Source organism: Sinocyclocheilus grahami, unplaced genomic scaffold (assembly GCF_001515645.1).
Source record: "Sinocyclocheilus grahami isolate Dianchi unplaced genomic scaffold, SAMN03320097.WGS_v1.1 scaffold95.1, whole genome shotgun sequence".
In the NCBI taxonomy this organism is placed as follows: domain Eukaryota; kingdom Metazoa; phylum Chordata; class Actinopteri; order Cypriniformes; family Cyprinidae; genus Sinocyclocheilus; species Sinocyclocheilus grahami.
In genome coordinates, this window is record NW_015505274.1 from 2,251,343 (window position 1) to 2,267,482 (window position 16,140).

Below are 16,140 nucleotides of genomic sequence, written 5' to 3' on the forward strand. Positions count from 1 at the left end.
AAGGGTGCTTCTACTAAATACTGAGCAAAGGGTCTGAATACTTAGGACCATGTGATATTTCAGTTTTTCTTTTTTAATAAATCTGCAAAAATGTCAACGATTCTGTGTTTTTCTGTCAATATGGGGTGCTGTGTGTACATTAATGAGGAAAAAAAATGTACTTAAATGATTTTAACACATGGCTGCAATATAACAGAGTGAAAAATTTAAGGGGCTCTGAATACTTTCCGTACCCACTGTATATATATATATATACACACACACACACACTATTACTGTTGTTTATATCATAGTAATTGTATAATTATAAATACAATTATAATTGTTATTATATTATTACTACAATAATTATTAATATTATTATATTATCTGCATAATTTAAGAAAAAAAAGGGAACTGAGAAATCCGCATGAATTACATAATGACAAACATAATGAGGGTGAATGTTTGGGATGTCAACACTGCTGACTTTATTTTACGTTACTATCCATAAAATAAATCTGGAGAAATCTGATCAGACATTGTTGAATTTATGTCAGACGTGAGACGTCACATTTCAGTATTGAGATGCACTGGGATCACACTGGTAATATAAATGGTAATCATTAAAACTCATATTTGCGCACATAAGGGATACTGTATTAACATTTCACCTTCTTAAACAAGTGTTCTACTGGCAGATGTTTATTGGACGCTGCTTACATGCAGGTTCACAGGTACATTAGCAACTATGGCAACAAAAAAAGTTAAGACACATTAAGTCACCAGCACCAGCATGAAGACTAGTTAAGTTTCAGGGAAAAACAAACTACTTCACAGTCCAAAAGTGATTCATCCTTGTATCGCGGAGTCTATGTTGATGAATTTTTTTATTGCATCTCTATGTTAGTGTATTAGTCTTAAACCAAAGCTGAGTGAGGTTGTATACTAACGTTGAACAGATATTTCTAACACTCCACGGAGACCAAAAACTACCTCACAAAACCTACTCACTTTCACAAGCATAATATATCACATATGGATGGATTCAGCCTGGGAATGAATATCAGATGACCCACTTATATATAATTGATAGAAAACATGTTTTCTTTGTATCATATTAAGTTGACTCATAGCAATTCAAACAATATAAGACAATGATGTAGTGTTGGCATGTTCATACAGTGGTTAAGATGAACAAGGTATACAAAACATTACAAGGAATGTGGCATTTATGTGTTGGTCAAAGCATGCAAGGCTAATATCAGATAGCTGGGATGTTGTACAATTGCATGAAGCAACATTGCAGCATACTGGAGAATGAAACAAAAGCAATAATGCATGATGGAAATCAAAAATGGTAACTATTTTAGGTAACTATAATCATTTTAAGTGGTTACCAGTAAAACAGGATAACTTTTAAAAGTTAATCCACATCAAGTATCTGTATGCCAGACACCTGCTTTGTTACATTCCCCCGATGCTATTTTTAGATTCTTTTTAAGATTTGCATATGACCAATACAGGGCATGTGAAGGTGAAGTACTGACCAAGCATTCAAACAATTAAAAAATATATATAATCACACTGGAGCTGTGTTCCACAATTCCCTTCGACACTTTATCAACAACATCGAGACATTTGGCTAGAACAGAACATGTACGATTCTTACATAATGGGCACATTGAGTAAACTGGTACCTAGAGATGGATTTAAAACAATTTCAGAAAACATGGAGAGCTGGATCCTGGAGACATATATGTGGAGGGGGAAAGGGACTATAGAGATGTTCAATTCTTCAGAATGGCATCATACATCTGGTACACATACTGAGACACCTCTGGAGCCCTGCATTTCAGAGAGAGCTGAAAGAGAAAGAAAAAGCAATGAGTAACTTAATTAAATGTGGAGTAGTGTAACAAAAATGTGCAACAAAGTGCACAAAAAAACCTGTCCTTATAAAACATTGACATTAATTAATATTACAAATAAAATGCAGAAACAATTAAATAGTCACAAATGTTCATTCTCTATTTTTAATGTTGTCTGGGTCATATTTTCTTTTACCTTGCATAGTTTTATTAGAGTTGACCAGGTTTCTACCAAATGACTTAAAATTGCACCATAATATTTTGAGTTTGATTGGATATACAGCCTGTGACGCAACAAAAGATATTGGAAGCATTATCTCTTCTTTTTTTGCAGCCATAACTACATGTGATTATATGGTTAATCCATTGATTTTCAGTATGGAACTGCAAGGACTGAAAACAATATGGAGATTGTTCATAATCCATAATAGAAAAAATAGTAGTATCCAAACATGTGTAAGCCCACAATATATACTGTACCACTAGTGGTAATGTTGTAGTCAAGACCACCTAAACCAAGACCGAGTGCGTTGAGACCAAGACGAGCCCAAACCCCAACTCCACAAATTAATCTGAAACATCCACATTTACTGCCTGAAAAATGTATTGTATTTAAGTAATAAATACAATTAGAATAATAAGACACTGTATTGAGCTGTTACCAATCAATTGAAATCACTAACAACAAAATTCATCTTTGCACTGCAGAGGTGGCACAGAAGTTGCATCTGAATTGGTACAATTACAACTGCATAAATATTGTTGAGATCAATGTTTTAAAAGTACATTTTTGCATATACAATTATGTTGGAAAAATATACTGATACTTTTAAATGACACTAAAACTGCCAGTAGGCTAGATGGCGGCAAATCATTTAATGAGTGAGTCATGGAATCATTTATTCAGCCGATTCATTCAAAGCCGCCGCCGATTCATTCAGTAACGAAATACTGCTGTGTTTTGCTCGGAAACGTTCTGCTATAGATTTGTTTGGAACTGTTTTCATTGTGAAATAGCAAAAACTTTTACTTTTTTTTTTTTTTTTTTTTTTACAATTTGTGTCTAAAATGTAATTCACTTAACTTCTTGTTTGTAGAATGATTGTATAAAATCAATATCACGCTTGCAATCGTGCTTGTATTCATGAAAACAGCTCTCTTGCTCTTGTGATAATGCTCAATTATATATATTATTTTATAAGTACAAGGTCTCATACAAGTACTTTTTTGCAATCGTATCTTGAATTATTTTGGCATTTTTTAGACAATTCTCCACTAAATTCTGACCTGGCACAACAGTATCAAAAGAAATCAAATTGATTGCATTTGAGGCAGGAAGTTTTACATCATCACATTAATGATGTTAACAAATAAATCAGACAATGCACCGGCAATTTAGTGATATCATCACGGTCGTGGTCTTGATCAGTCTTGAAATAAAATCCCCAGTCCTCTTAGTCCGAGACCGAGACAAGAACGAGTCCAAATGCAGTGGAGGCGGAGAGACCTTCAAAAAAAGATCTTAAGACCTAATCTGGACATTTGACCTGAGAAATTTGAATTGCAGAATTTGCCCCTTTTACTTTAATGACAGCAGAATGAACTCCACAAGTGTGTCAAAGCTGATAATCATTTAAGAGGATCCAAAAAACACATTGAGCTTCAGTGGAAACAAAAACTTCTGCCTGTCTGCAAAGAGCCACTTGATCAATGTCAGTAATTCACTTATTTGATTAGTGATCCAGAAACAGTGTAGAATTTGGTTTTTTTCCCCAACATTTTTTGGTTTATATATTTCAAAACCCTCAAATGTTATTTCCAGGTTTAAATTAGATTCTGAAAGTGAGTCACAGACTTTTGGACTCCACTGTATTTCTTTTTTTTCTCTGGTTTTAGTTAACGAAACAAAACATCCTCCAAGAGGAGGTCTACCTATATACATATAGGTCAGCTCAGCTCAGCTCTTGCTGTCAATGAACGCTTCCCTTTAAATGTCACTATATTCACACTGACCGAAGATAAATCCAAGTGATGTTTCCTCCAATTGATTGCACAGAGTAATTCTCGGACCACCAGGAACATAATCCCACATACAGCAAGGCTTGTATTGGTTACCTCTACTTGAGGAATGTGTTTCCAGAGGTCTCGGCTCTTGGCAGACAACAGCACTCCATCACCGGCTGTTAGGTTAAACCGCACTGGCTCGATGGAGTCCAGTTATAATCTGTTCAGATCGGAGCCAGCTGCTGCCAGAATACTGAGAGCCGAAGTCTCATTAAAAATCAATAGTCTGGGATCAGGTAGGGTTTCTGATCGCACTGAGCCGACTTGGCCTCAGGGGGCCACAGCCAATCAAGCTCAGCAGAGGTGGCTGAGCAGATGCCTTCTGAATAATCAAGAGAGTTCTATTGTTAATCAACAGATTAATCTATTTAGCAGTCTCTTAATTTGGCCACCAACTTCCCAACAGAAAATTTGTACAGTCCATGGCTGCTGAAACTGAAGGCAGATGTCTTGCTGGCTAGTCAGTTGAAATTGCTTTTTCTATGTTTTTGGCCTAAGGACTACAATACTTAATTCTCACTGGAAATGGAATCATAAGTTGAAAAAATTACATTCATGAGTTTTTTCCAACTCTTCCATCAGATGCCATTCTTATTATTTCTACCAACTGCCAACCACACACACAGGATTGTGGGAAATCTGAAGCAGTGAACAATGCATCTATGCTGCCTTCAGAAAAACAATACTAGAAACACTGAATCTGGATGTGTCCTGCATGACGCCTGTGTTCCTGCACTAATTATAAAATGCAACACTGCTCATGAGTCTGTAGCGTGAAACAAAGCCGACTCGGAGTTGGTTCTTTTTAGTGAATCAATGCAATCGCTGTATATATGATTCCCAAATGAATGACTCTTAAGAGCCGGTTCTTTTTAGTGAATCAAAAACAACCAGTGTAACTACTGCAGTCTGATTCTCAAATGAATGACTCTTGTGAGACTCAAAATCAAAAGTGAATAAAACAAAAAACAAAGAATGACTTTGAATGACTAATGATTCTAATTAGTGAATCAAATCCATACAGCTTTTGTACTTGGTTATATATATATAGATGAATTTATATATTTATATATATAGACAAAGACGGGTTTTCAAGCATCATAATACAAGTTTTATACAGCTTTAAAATGTATTTTCTTTTTCCATACTGCAAAAATAATGACTATCATACATTTTTACTATGACTACCAGAATTTTTTTTAAATGTTATTCAGTGCAACAATAGTTTATATACCAAAACATCTTGTCAGGCATATTCAAAAAAATTATTATTAGATGACATTAAAAGACTATTTAAGCATGACTACGCAGCCCCAAAAACTAATTAATTGCAGTTTTTAATCTTTACCAATCTTTGCCACTATCCTTCAAACCAACAAGAAACTTTTAATCATTTGAAATATAATAAAATTTTGTATGATCACTTCTTTTATATATTTTAAAAAGTAAAGGTCAGATTAAAGTATGCAGTTTAATTTTATATAAATACATCTGCTATGCTGAATGACAATGGAACATTATTTCACCCATATTTTGACATTTTATTTTCACAATAGTTATTTGAAACTTTACTTGCATTTAATATATGTTTTCTATGTAAATAAAATCACACTTGTAAATTTTATTTGACGTGGACACCAAAATGGGGCATCTCATCTTTGACTCATATACAGCAAACATTTTGTCAGTAGTATTTTATATTAATTTGATATATTTATGACATTTTTTATTATTTATATTTAAAATATAATAATATTAATTTTATAATAATATTAATATTAATTAATGGTACATGTTTTCACATTTTTATGTTTAATATTTTTGTTTAAAATATAAGGCCAATTACTGAACTGCATTTATATTTTTATATATATTTTAATATAATAAAATATTTATTCCTTAAAAGTACTAGAAGTAGTAATGGAAACGTTAAGGACCAGAATCAAATCCAGAACCTTTCCATCCCTTCACTACCTGCACAGGCAGCACTTTTCAGGTTTCAGAAACTGGCCATCTGCTGTGTACACACTCTCTCTTGCACAAACACACATTTACACATCACTGCATGCTTAGCAGCGAGTTGTGAAGAGCTGAAGAGGGATTTTCTGTCTAGCTTGTCATAAAGCCAGTTTTATCCAAGTGCTCTGTGTTAGATGAACGAGCATAAAAACGGTTGAATATGATGATCACTCATATGATTATAACAAACCACTGTCAAATGTACAGCCGGAGCTTATCAATCTCCAGTGTCATGCTGTTGCCAAGGAAAGGTTCACTGCAGGTGCTCAACCTGTGTTCTGTGCCTCACTGAGCAAAATAGATTTCAATTCACCAGGCAGAGCATTGAGCAGAGCACTGATGTTTGGCTCCACATGAATTATAAAACATGTAAGTACAGACCTCAAACAGATGATGAGCACTCATTTCCATACTCTGCATCTCAATTTCAAATGCAACCAGATTTGATACCCGATGAGAGGTCTGTGAAGCACCACTGACACTGAGAGTCACTGCTGCTCATAGGCTGATATGAATTATATAATAATATGACGTTTATACATTTACATTTAGCAGACGCTTTTATCCAAAGCGACTTACAAATGAGGACAATAGAAGCAATCAAAACTAACAAAAGAGCAACAATATGTAAGTGCAAATGACAAGTCTCGGTTAGCTTAACGCAGTACACGTAGCAAGGTTTTATATATACATATATATATATATATATATATATATACACACACACACACACACACACACACACACACAAAGAAAAACAAGTAGATAGAATAGAAAAAATAGAAAGCTAGTGTTTGTTTAAAAAAAATTAAAATAATGATAAATAGATCAAGTAGAATTAAAATAGAATAGAAAGTGCTAGAGATAGAGGGTCAAATAAAGATGGAACAGATGTGTTTTTAGTTGTTTTTTTGAAGATGGCTAAGGACTCAGCTGCTCGGATTGAGTTGGACAGGTCATTCCACCAGGAGGGAACAGTTAATGAAAAAGTCCATGAAAGTGATTTTGTGCCTCTTTGAGATGGCACAATAATGCATCGTTCACTTGCAGATTCAAGCTTCTAGAGGGCACATAACTCTGAAGTAATGAATTTAGGGAAAGGGGTGCAGAGCCAGTGGTGGTTTTGTAGGCAAACATTAATGCCTTGAATTTTATGTGAGCAGCTACTGGTAGCCAGTGCAAATTGATGAACAGAAGTGTGACGTGCGTTCTTTTCGGCTCATTAAATATTAATCTTGCAAATTCAGCTTATCAATCACAACTCCAAGGGTTTTAGCGGTTTTTGAAGGAGTTATGGTTGATGAGCCTAACTGGATGGTGAAATTTTGATAAAGTGATGGGTTTGTTGAAACCACAAGCAGTTCTGTCTTAGCCAGGTTGAGTTGAAGGTGATGGTCCGTCATCCAACAAGAAACGTCTGTTAGACAAGCTGAGATGCGAGCAGCTATCGTCGGATCATCAGGATGGAATGAGAGGTAGAGTTAAGCGTCATCAGCATAGCAGTGATATGAAAAGCCATGTTTCTGAATGACAGAACCTAGTGATGCCATGTAGACAGAGAAGAGAAGTGGTCCAAGAACTGAGCCCTGAGGCACCCCAGTAGCTAGCTGTTGCAACTTGGACACCTCACCTCTCCAAGACACCTTGAAGAACCTATCTGAGAGGTAAGACTCAAACCACTGGCATGCGGTTCCTGAGATGCCATTTTCCAATAGGGTTGACAGGAGAATATGGTGGTTCACCATATCAAAAGCAGTGGACAGATCCAGCAAAGTAAGTATAGAAGATTTGGATTGGATTTTTATACATACTCGCACTTAAAGGGACTTAAAGAGATGCACCTAAAAATAAAAAAAAATTCAACAATGTAATTTAAAACCTGTTTAAGTTTTTCTTTTTTGTGTGAAACACAAAAGGATATATTTAGCTGAATGTCTAATGAATTCTATTAAATATCTTTATTTTGTGTGTGTTTAACACAAGGAAGTTTGAAACTACAACAAGGTAAATAAATGTTCAAAAAAATTATAAAAACCTAAAATGTCTAAGTGTTCATAGATAGATAGATAGATAGATAGATGTGCAAAGTTAGTAGAGGTATATCCCAACAGACTCAAGGCAGATAGATTTTTTTATTAGATAGATTAGATAGTTTTTTTCTGACATGTTGGTGTTATATCTTTCACTTGGATGATGTTGTTGCACCGAGCGGGTATAGAAAAGAATCACCGGCTCATGTGTCAGCAGCATCATCACACGCATGCGTCATGGCACTCTCGTGAAAGCGCGTTGAAGACTGACATGGACGAGAAGAAATTGTTGAATAAAGTTGTAATTTTTTTATTTTCTTTGCCGACAAAAAGTATTCTCGTAGCTTCATAACATTACGGTTGAACCACTGATGTCTCATGGACTATATTAATGATGTCTTTACTACCTTTCAGTGCCTTGAACATGGTAGTTGCATTGCCGTCTATGGAGGGTCAGAAAGTAACTTTAAAATTGCTTTAAAAATTTGGATCAATACTCTACCTTTCATGAGACAAGCCTTTTCCGAGTGCTTCACACTGCTCTTGACCTTCCTCTTCATTTAATGCATTAGGCAGGCAAGTCAAGCAGAAAGCACTGCTTTCAAGGTCATAAATTTATCATGTTTTAAAAGCCTGATCTTCAGAGCACTGAATTATATAATAATGTGCTGAAACCTTCGAGTGGATTGGTGTACAAAATAGAAGAGATAAAAATAAACCAGGTTTTATGTTCATATATTATTCCCTCAAACTAAGGGATGAAGGATGTCCTTGAATATGTTCTGGACCATGTCAAAAGCATTTTGTTTGTCAAGGGACACAATTTATTTTGCTCTTTGTGTCAAATTGGCATGCATTCCTCGAGTCGGACTTTGTTTGAATGCACAATTGGTGAATCTTTGCGCTGTGAGTGATTACCGTGTAATTGGGATTGCCAGGTTGTATACGGAGTTCGGCGAGGATCCAGATCCCATTGGTAAGTTTGAGCGACTGATACAGCATGTCCTGGCCTTCTACATTCCTCTTGGCGATGGTGTAGATGTTGTTGTTCTGCAGTTTGCCTGACACTGTATCTGCCAATACCACAGACACATGGTTACCCAACAAGATATTCACAGAAGTCTCTCACTAGACTACAGTTATCAGAAGAAAAGCTACAATTCATCTATTAAAAAAAACAAAAAAACATGGAATGGTCTAATGAGCATGTGTTATAAGTATTTCATATGAAACAGTAAGGGTACATGGCAATAACCTGTTTGTACCATGGATGAATGCATTGAATACACTTGTAATAGATACATTTCTGTCAGTTTCTTCACAATCAGCTTATGGTTGGCAAAGAGCATAAGCACAGTATGCAAATTACTAGCAAAGTATGAGCATTAGCACAACTGAAGGCACACAATGAACCGAAATTTGCTACTTGCAACTTTCTTGTTGGAGACAGTTGGTATTTGAGTAGTCTCGCGTAGCCAGACCTTCAGACTCACAGCAGAAGGTCTGGGAACCTTGGCCGTTTTGAATGGCAAGGACCGCCCAAGAGGCCATATGACTGACAGATAAAGCAACCAATCACGTTTCGTTTTGTGCCGCATCATGTTTAGGGGCGTGGAAATGTCCCCACAATAACAGCTAAGTACAGACCTCAAACAGATAACAGATAGCTTTGTGTGTAAAACATTTGGACGTATTTTAAAGATTCTATGCCGCGAACTTTAAATATTTCACATACTTTTGAAAATCCATAATTTAGTTGATCCTGATAAGCACTCATTATCACAATTGTAAACACGACGGCTTTCTTCTTCCATGAGGGGGTTTGGTGTCACGGCATATTTGTTTCCAGGCAGAACGCGACACACACGTCTCCCGGAAAGCCTGTATAATTCATCCAATCCGATGGCAACTTCGAATCTCCTGAAGTGTTTCCAATTTTGTGTACCACATGCATCAGACATTTAGCCAACGGTCCGTGGGTGTGACATCTGAGGCCAAGACTAGTATTTGAGCAGTTGACATACAGAATTGTATTGTCCTCGAAAAAAGGCCATTCATCTTTCTTTTATCATTTGTGTGGAAAAAAGGGTTTTGCCTATAATCATAAAATTATTCAAATTAATTTTGAATAGTTTAAAATAAAAATAAATATGGCATTATCTAAAATAAAGTTTACCTGAGTTTAATTATATTTGTTATGATTTGGAACTACTTCCAAATTAATTTATTCAGTCCTGCAGTGTTACACCTCCACTTTTTTTCAGAAATCTTCAGCAGAAATATACTTTAGATCATCTAAAAATACACATTTTCTCTTGTATAATCTCTCCAAGATGTTTTGGTCTATTTATCAACTACACCTTGATCATTTGGGCGAGAAGGGTCATTCTCATTCCATAGGATATTTGATTGAACAAAACTTTGAGTTATTAGTGATCAATAATACATTTAATAAAAAATAATACAATTTATTGGTCCATTTCCCTGGAAGAGAATGTCTGTACATTTTAAATTCTTTTTTTTTTTTTGGAGCACATCAACAAACAAATTATATATATATATATATATATATATATATATATATACACAGTGGGTACGGAAAGTATTCAGACCCCCTTAAATTTTTCACTCTTTGTTATATTGCAGCCATTTGCTAAAATCATTTAAGTTCATTTTTTCCCTCATTAATGTACACACAGCACCCCATATTGACAGAAAAACACAGAATTGTTGAAATTTTTGCAGATTTATTAAAAAAGAAAAACTGAAATATCACATAATGGCTGAATGGCTGCAATATAACAAAGAGTGAAAAATTTAAGGGGGTCTGAATACTTTCCGTACCCACTGTATATATATATATATATATATATATATATAATAAAAATCATATAAATAAACCAACAAATAAATAACAGGGATAACAAAAGCCAACCCCAAAAACATTATATTAGTCGTCATGTTTACAAAAACCTTTTTAACTTAATAATCTACTGACTGTCTTAAAACTACTTTACACATCATACTATGAAACTCCTGAGTGATGCTGTTCTGGAATAAATCACTCCTGAGCCATATCATTGCATTTTGGGAGCATTGGACTCCATGGAACGAGAGAGAGGGAATGATGAAACCCCTGGCAACAGAGATAGTCATGCGCTGAAAGACAAGGACAGGCGCAAACAAGAGCAAGGTAAAGTGGCACAATAAAACGTAATGAAGTATTTGAAGAGGGAGAAAGACGGATTGGGGAAATAAAAAGCCATAAGGTTGACGGAAAAAGAATATGGAAAACATTTATACATAGAGAGAGAAAGGTCCGAGGAAGGTGGCAGTCAGTCTGCGTTATATAAGCCACAGAATCAGGTGATGACAGCTGGTATTAGCAACATGTGGAGTGTGCTGTGACTCACTCCAGTTCACACTACTGCTGTCAATCCTCTGAGTCTGTCCTCACAATACATAGCACACACACAGAGCAGCTCATGACGGGAGAGAGAGGCGGATGAGGAGGGACACCATGCAATATTAATACAAATTTTCTAAAGAATACAATAGGGTTTTGTGGGTGGCTGCCAAGGCATTGCGGTTGCTTAAGTATACGAAATTACTGTTAAAACATTGCTATGCAGTTGCTAGGTGGCTGCTTCACCTGCATCTCTATGATATTTTGGAGAACCTGTATTTCAATTATTCTTGATCTCTGTCATGTTCATGTACAGGCAGCAATTCTGCAGCATATCAATTAGGTTTGTAAATGGTTGTAAAACATTAACGCTGAAAACTAATTAGTGATGTTTATTTTCTGCTGAATTAAGTGCTGAAATTATTCATAATTAGGAATCTGTTGATCCAAGGACACGAGCGCATCCCTTCCTCCTGGACCCGAGAGCTGCAGCTGCATCCTGATAAAGAACAAATCGACCAGTCTCAACAACAACAAAATGCGAAACAACTTCCCACTAATTCAATTCTATGAGAAAACATTCAGTCATTTACAAATAATAGCAATGGACAAGGTGTGGGAAAAGGCATTCGGTCATAGCTTGCCCTCAATTGTACGCTCCATTACGTTCACATTGTTATTCAAGTCATGACAAGCTAGAGCCAATCTGCATCCCACAATGGCAGTTGATTATTCTCTACATGCAAATAAACACGACTGAAACAGAACAGCATGGCTTCTCCTCCCAAAACAAGGCATCAGAGAAAGAGGAAAAAAAAATCAAAGCCTGGATTTGCCAAACTACTGCTGTTTTTGTGTGAACTACATGTGGCGATCAGACCACGAACGCTTTATTCGGCTGGATAAAATCGTGCATCTGTGTGCCTTGCTAAAATGAGAGCAGATGAAAGCAGGGGAAGTGAGATTGTCTGACGTCTGGTGATTAAGGCACCTCTGGGCGTCTGATCGGTAATTCCAGAAAGTGAAACAGGCTCTCTGTGCTGGTCCCTGTGTTCGGCACTCCTCCACCCCACGTGTCTGCTGCTGTATGCTCAAATTGGCTCCAGGTTGATAAATACAAATAGCGAGCTGATAAGCCTTGAAATAAACCAGCTCTGTCAGAGTCTGTGCACAGCCGACCACGTTCCACAACATTTTTACATTGCCACCACACTAAATAATTAACCATGAATTATAACAGAATGGTGGGAACTCCAGAAAGGGGACCTTTTCTGCTTTTTTAAATCTCAAACTGTGCAGTGGATGTTGTGTAATAAAGCTTGAAGCAAATAATTCAATTGTTGGCTTAATATCAAAGCATCACATGAAGTCACAGTCATAAATCAAGAATCTATGCTTGTTCAACAATGTCTGGGACTATGGTGAGGCCTGTGCAATGAGCTTTAATACTAGGAGTGTAAAAAAAACATAATAGAATGATTAGTATGTATTACATTGCCATGTCTTATACAAAATAGAATTTCTGAGCCATTCCCAGCTCACCAAGACTGCAATTGTTTGATACAGCAAAAACTGTAGTACTGTAAAATATTATTACAACTTAAAATAAATATATTTTTTAATATATTTTATTTAAAATGTATTTGTATTCCTGTGATGGCTATGCTACACTTTTAGCAGTCACTACCCCAGTCTTCAGTGTTGCTCAGTCTAATATGCTTGTTTGCACCCCAAGAAACATTTCTTATTATTATCAATGTTGAAAACGGTTGTGCTGCTTAATGTATTTTATAGCAATCAATTTTAACATTGTACATTTGTACATGTAAATATAATCATATTAATTGGAGTGTCTTGCAACAAGACACATTGTAGAAGGTTCCAATTCGCTGCATGCATGCAAGTTGAGCACTAGATGAACTCACCTGCGTTTAAGTGGCAGTCTTTGATCTGGTATTGCAGCTCATTCTCATTTGGAATGTCCTTCCATGTGGCCAAGAACACCTGACGCTCTGTTGAAGAAAGGTTTAAAGCTTATCAAGTGGGATTGGCCAATCAGTGTCTAAAGTGTGCTCAGTCCTAGCTACATCCCATCAATCCACTCTTTTATAAAGCCTAAGCTCAATCAAAACCTCAGTGTGTAACAGTGTGCTGTTTTTAGATTGAGCATGTGTACGCGGAGTGCTTTTACCCATTTTGCCGTCCTCCACAAAGAAAACGTTGAGAGGGATCAGCGTGCTGAAGTAGAAGACATCAATATTGTTTTTCACAGCCACCTGGGGTGAGAAAGGTTGAGCGGTCAGACTTTAAAATACACTTCACTGTATAAGGGTCTAAAACGCCTCTACAGCCCGACTGCATTTTGATGCTGTCCTTATTCACCAAACGGAATAAGAGCTTTCAGTTACACAGAAAGGGACAGAAAAGGAAAAGGGAAACAAGAAGAAAGGCACAAGAGCAGAAAAGAGGTGTAAGTAGAAATCAATGGTCGCAACCCGTTGATGAGTTCCTTCATATTTTACACCATGTAAATATTATTACATTGCAAAGCGAGCCATAGAAATCCAATGAATAAATTATGGCATAACTGATCTCTATTTTTAGCCACCCAGTGTGTTCTTTGTTGGAAAGGAAGATCATTTAATTTTTATTAGTCATAGAAGCATAATCGGCAGACTTTTTTGTATTTTCTGACTAATTTAGGAGAAAATGTGGAATGGTTTCAAAAATAGTTCACCCAAAAATGACAATTTGCTGAAAAAGTACTCACTCTCAGGCCATCGAAGATGTAGACGAGTTTGTTCAATCATCAAAACTTATTTGGAGATATTTACATCACTTGCTCACCAATGGATCCTCTGCAGTGAATGGGTGCCGCCAGAAAAATCATAAAACATCATAATCCACAAGTAATGGACTCTAGTCCATCTATTAATGTCTTGTGAAATTAAAATCTGCATTTGTAGGAAACAAATCCATCATTAAACCGTTTTAACTTTAAACCCATTTCTTCAAAAATGAGTCCATAATCCGTAACAACACAGACCTAAAGAAATATGCTGGTGGATTTTAATGTGAGAAGGCAACAGGGGATGGACTTTTTCACTGGAGGAAGCATAATTATAGATTATGGACCTTGGTGATGGATTTGTTTCTTGCAGCTTTTCATTTCACAAGACATTAGTTGATCGACTGGAGTTGTGCTGATCACTTGTGGATTATTGTGAAGTTTTTAATCAGTTGTTTAGTCTCTCATTCTGACGGCACCCATTCACTGCAGAGGATCCACAGCTGAGCAACTGATGTAATGCTAAATATCTCCAAATCTGTTCCAATGACAAAACTCACCTTGAGGGCGAGTACATTTTCAGCAAATCTTCATTTCTGCGTGAACTATTCCTTTAAATAATACATGGTAAAAAAATATATATATATGAAACATACTTGGACGAATCATTCAGAATGATTTATAACATGCATTTACAAAACAGACAGGTTAAATTTTTATTTCATGTCGACTTTAAATTTTATGTAAAATGGCGGCTGGTACACTCTTCAAAATTTGTTGTATGTGTTTGCGATGACAGGACGATAATTAATACACCTGTTTAATTAACTTGGACATGGTCAGGTCACAGTGTCTCCTGGCCATTCAAAGGGCATTCAGCTACTGTTTAATAGTGAATACCCAGATGCTTACACTGACAACAGTGAAGAGGAGAGGAGAAGAGTCACAGAAAAGGATCCTTAAACAGGGGGCGCATGAAGCAAAGAGAGCAACCCAGCAGGATGTCATGGGCAGAAAATAGAGGTGGAGGAGGAAAAATGTTGGGACATCTCATTGGGACAGCAAACACTGTTGGACTTCCATCCAAAGATGAACTGACACACTGGTTTAAAACTAATGAGGCAGAAACATGTTGATATAAATCATATGAAACGATGATGATTCATAATGACATTTGTATCTGATTGATGATCTGCATTAGTAGACTAGATGCCGTGGGCAAGTACTCATTATCTGGAGTGTTTTAAAGGCATGAAATTTTATCTTTTGCAGCTGCTGTTCACACAAATTATCTCAGTAACTAACGAAGCACGTGGGGACAACTGACTCAAATAATCAGAGACCAATGTGCGTGCTGTGCAGTTGAGAGCTCGGAGGTTTGGATACACAAAGATGTAATTTAAACATTAACAGCATATTTTTAATGTGTTATTTCCTGTGGGATGATTAATGCAAAGAAGGGACCTCAGGAGGACCCATGGGCGTGTGTGGGTGTGTATGGGGGAGTGTACATGCAATGTACCTGTAGGTTGTTGAGTGGGTCCATTTTCATCACAGGGCCGATGGTGTTGAGAGGGAGGGAGATGTCGATGATCTGGCTGGGCATCAGTGGAGTGTGAATGGAGAGAGGTGTGGTGGGGATCACTCCAAAACTAATGACAACAACAAAGCATATGTACATAGCCTCTCGTTGCTCTACTTTATGTATCAGCTACAGGCAAGGCAAATTAACACTTAGCGAGTGAGAGCAAAAATTTGAGTTACTGGCTATGTGGCCTGTAACTTTAAGGATTCAAAAAACAATTCATGGATTAAATAACTATGTAAAAAAAATCATCTAACCCTAATTAGATACCTAGATTATCTCATTGCTGCAGATCTACACTGTAAAAAAAAATCTGTAGTTTTTACAAAATAAATTTGGCAGCTGTGGTTGCCAGAGTAATTTTGTAAAAAAATACAGAAAAACTGTAAACACATTTA

General features: G+C 36.4%; 1 protein-coding gene across 1 annotated transcript in view; it reads right to left on the reverse strand.

The window, feature by feature from the left end:
* Positions 1-668: 668 nt before the first annotated feature.
* Positions 669-16,140, reverse strand: part of ap2b1 (adaptor related protein complex 2 subunit beta 1) — a 35,899-nt gene continuing 20,427 nt past the window's right edge. Inside the window, exons 17-21 of the mRNA XM_016275555.1 lie at positions 15,680-15,809; positions 13,561-13,645; positions 13,295-13,381; positions 8,882-9,036; positions 669-1,844 (exon numbers count right to left, since the gene is read on the reverse strand). Coding sequence (XP_016131041.1) covers positions 1,770-1,844; positions 8,882-9,036; positions 13,295-13,381; positions 13,561-13,645; positions 15,680-15,809 — 532 coding nt within the window. The 3' untranslated portion in view covers positions 669-1,769. The remainder of the gene's footprint in view (positions 1,845-8,881; positions 9,037-13,294; positions 13,382-13,560; positions 13,646-15,679; positions 15,810-16,140) is intronic.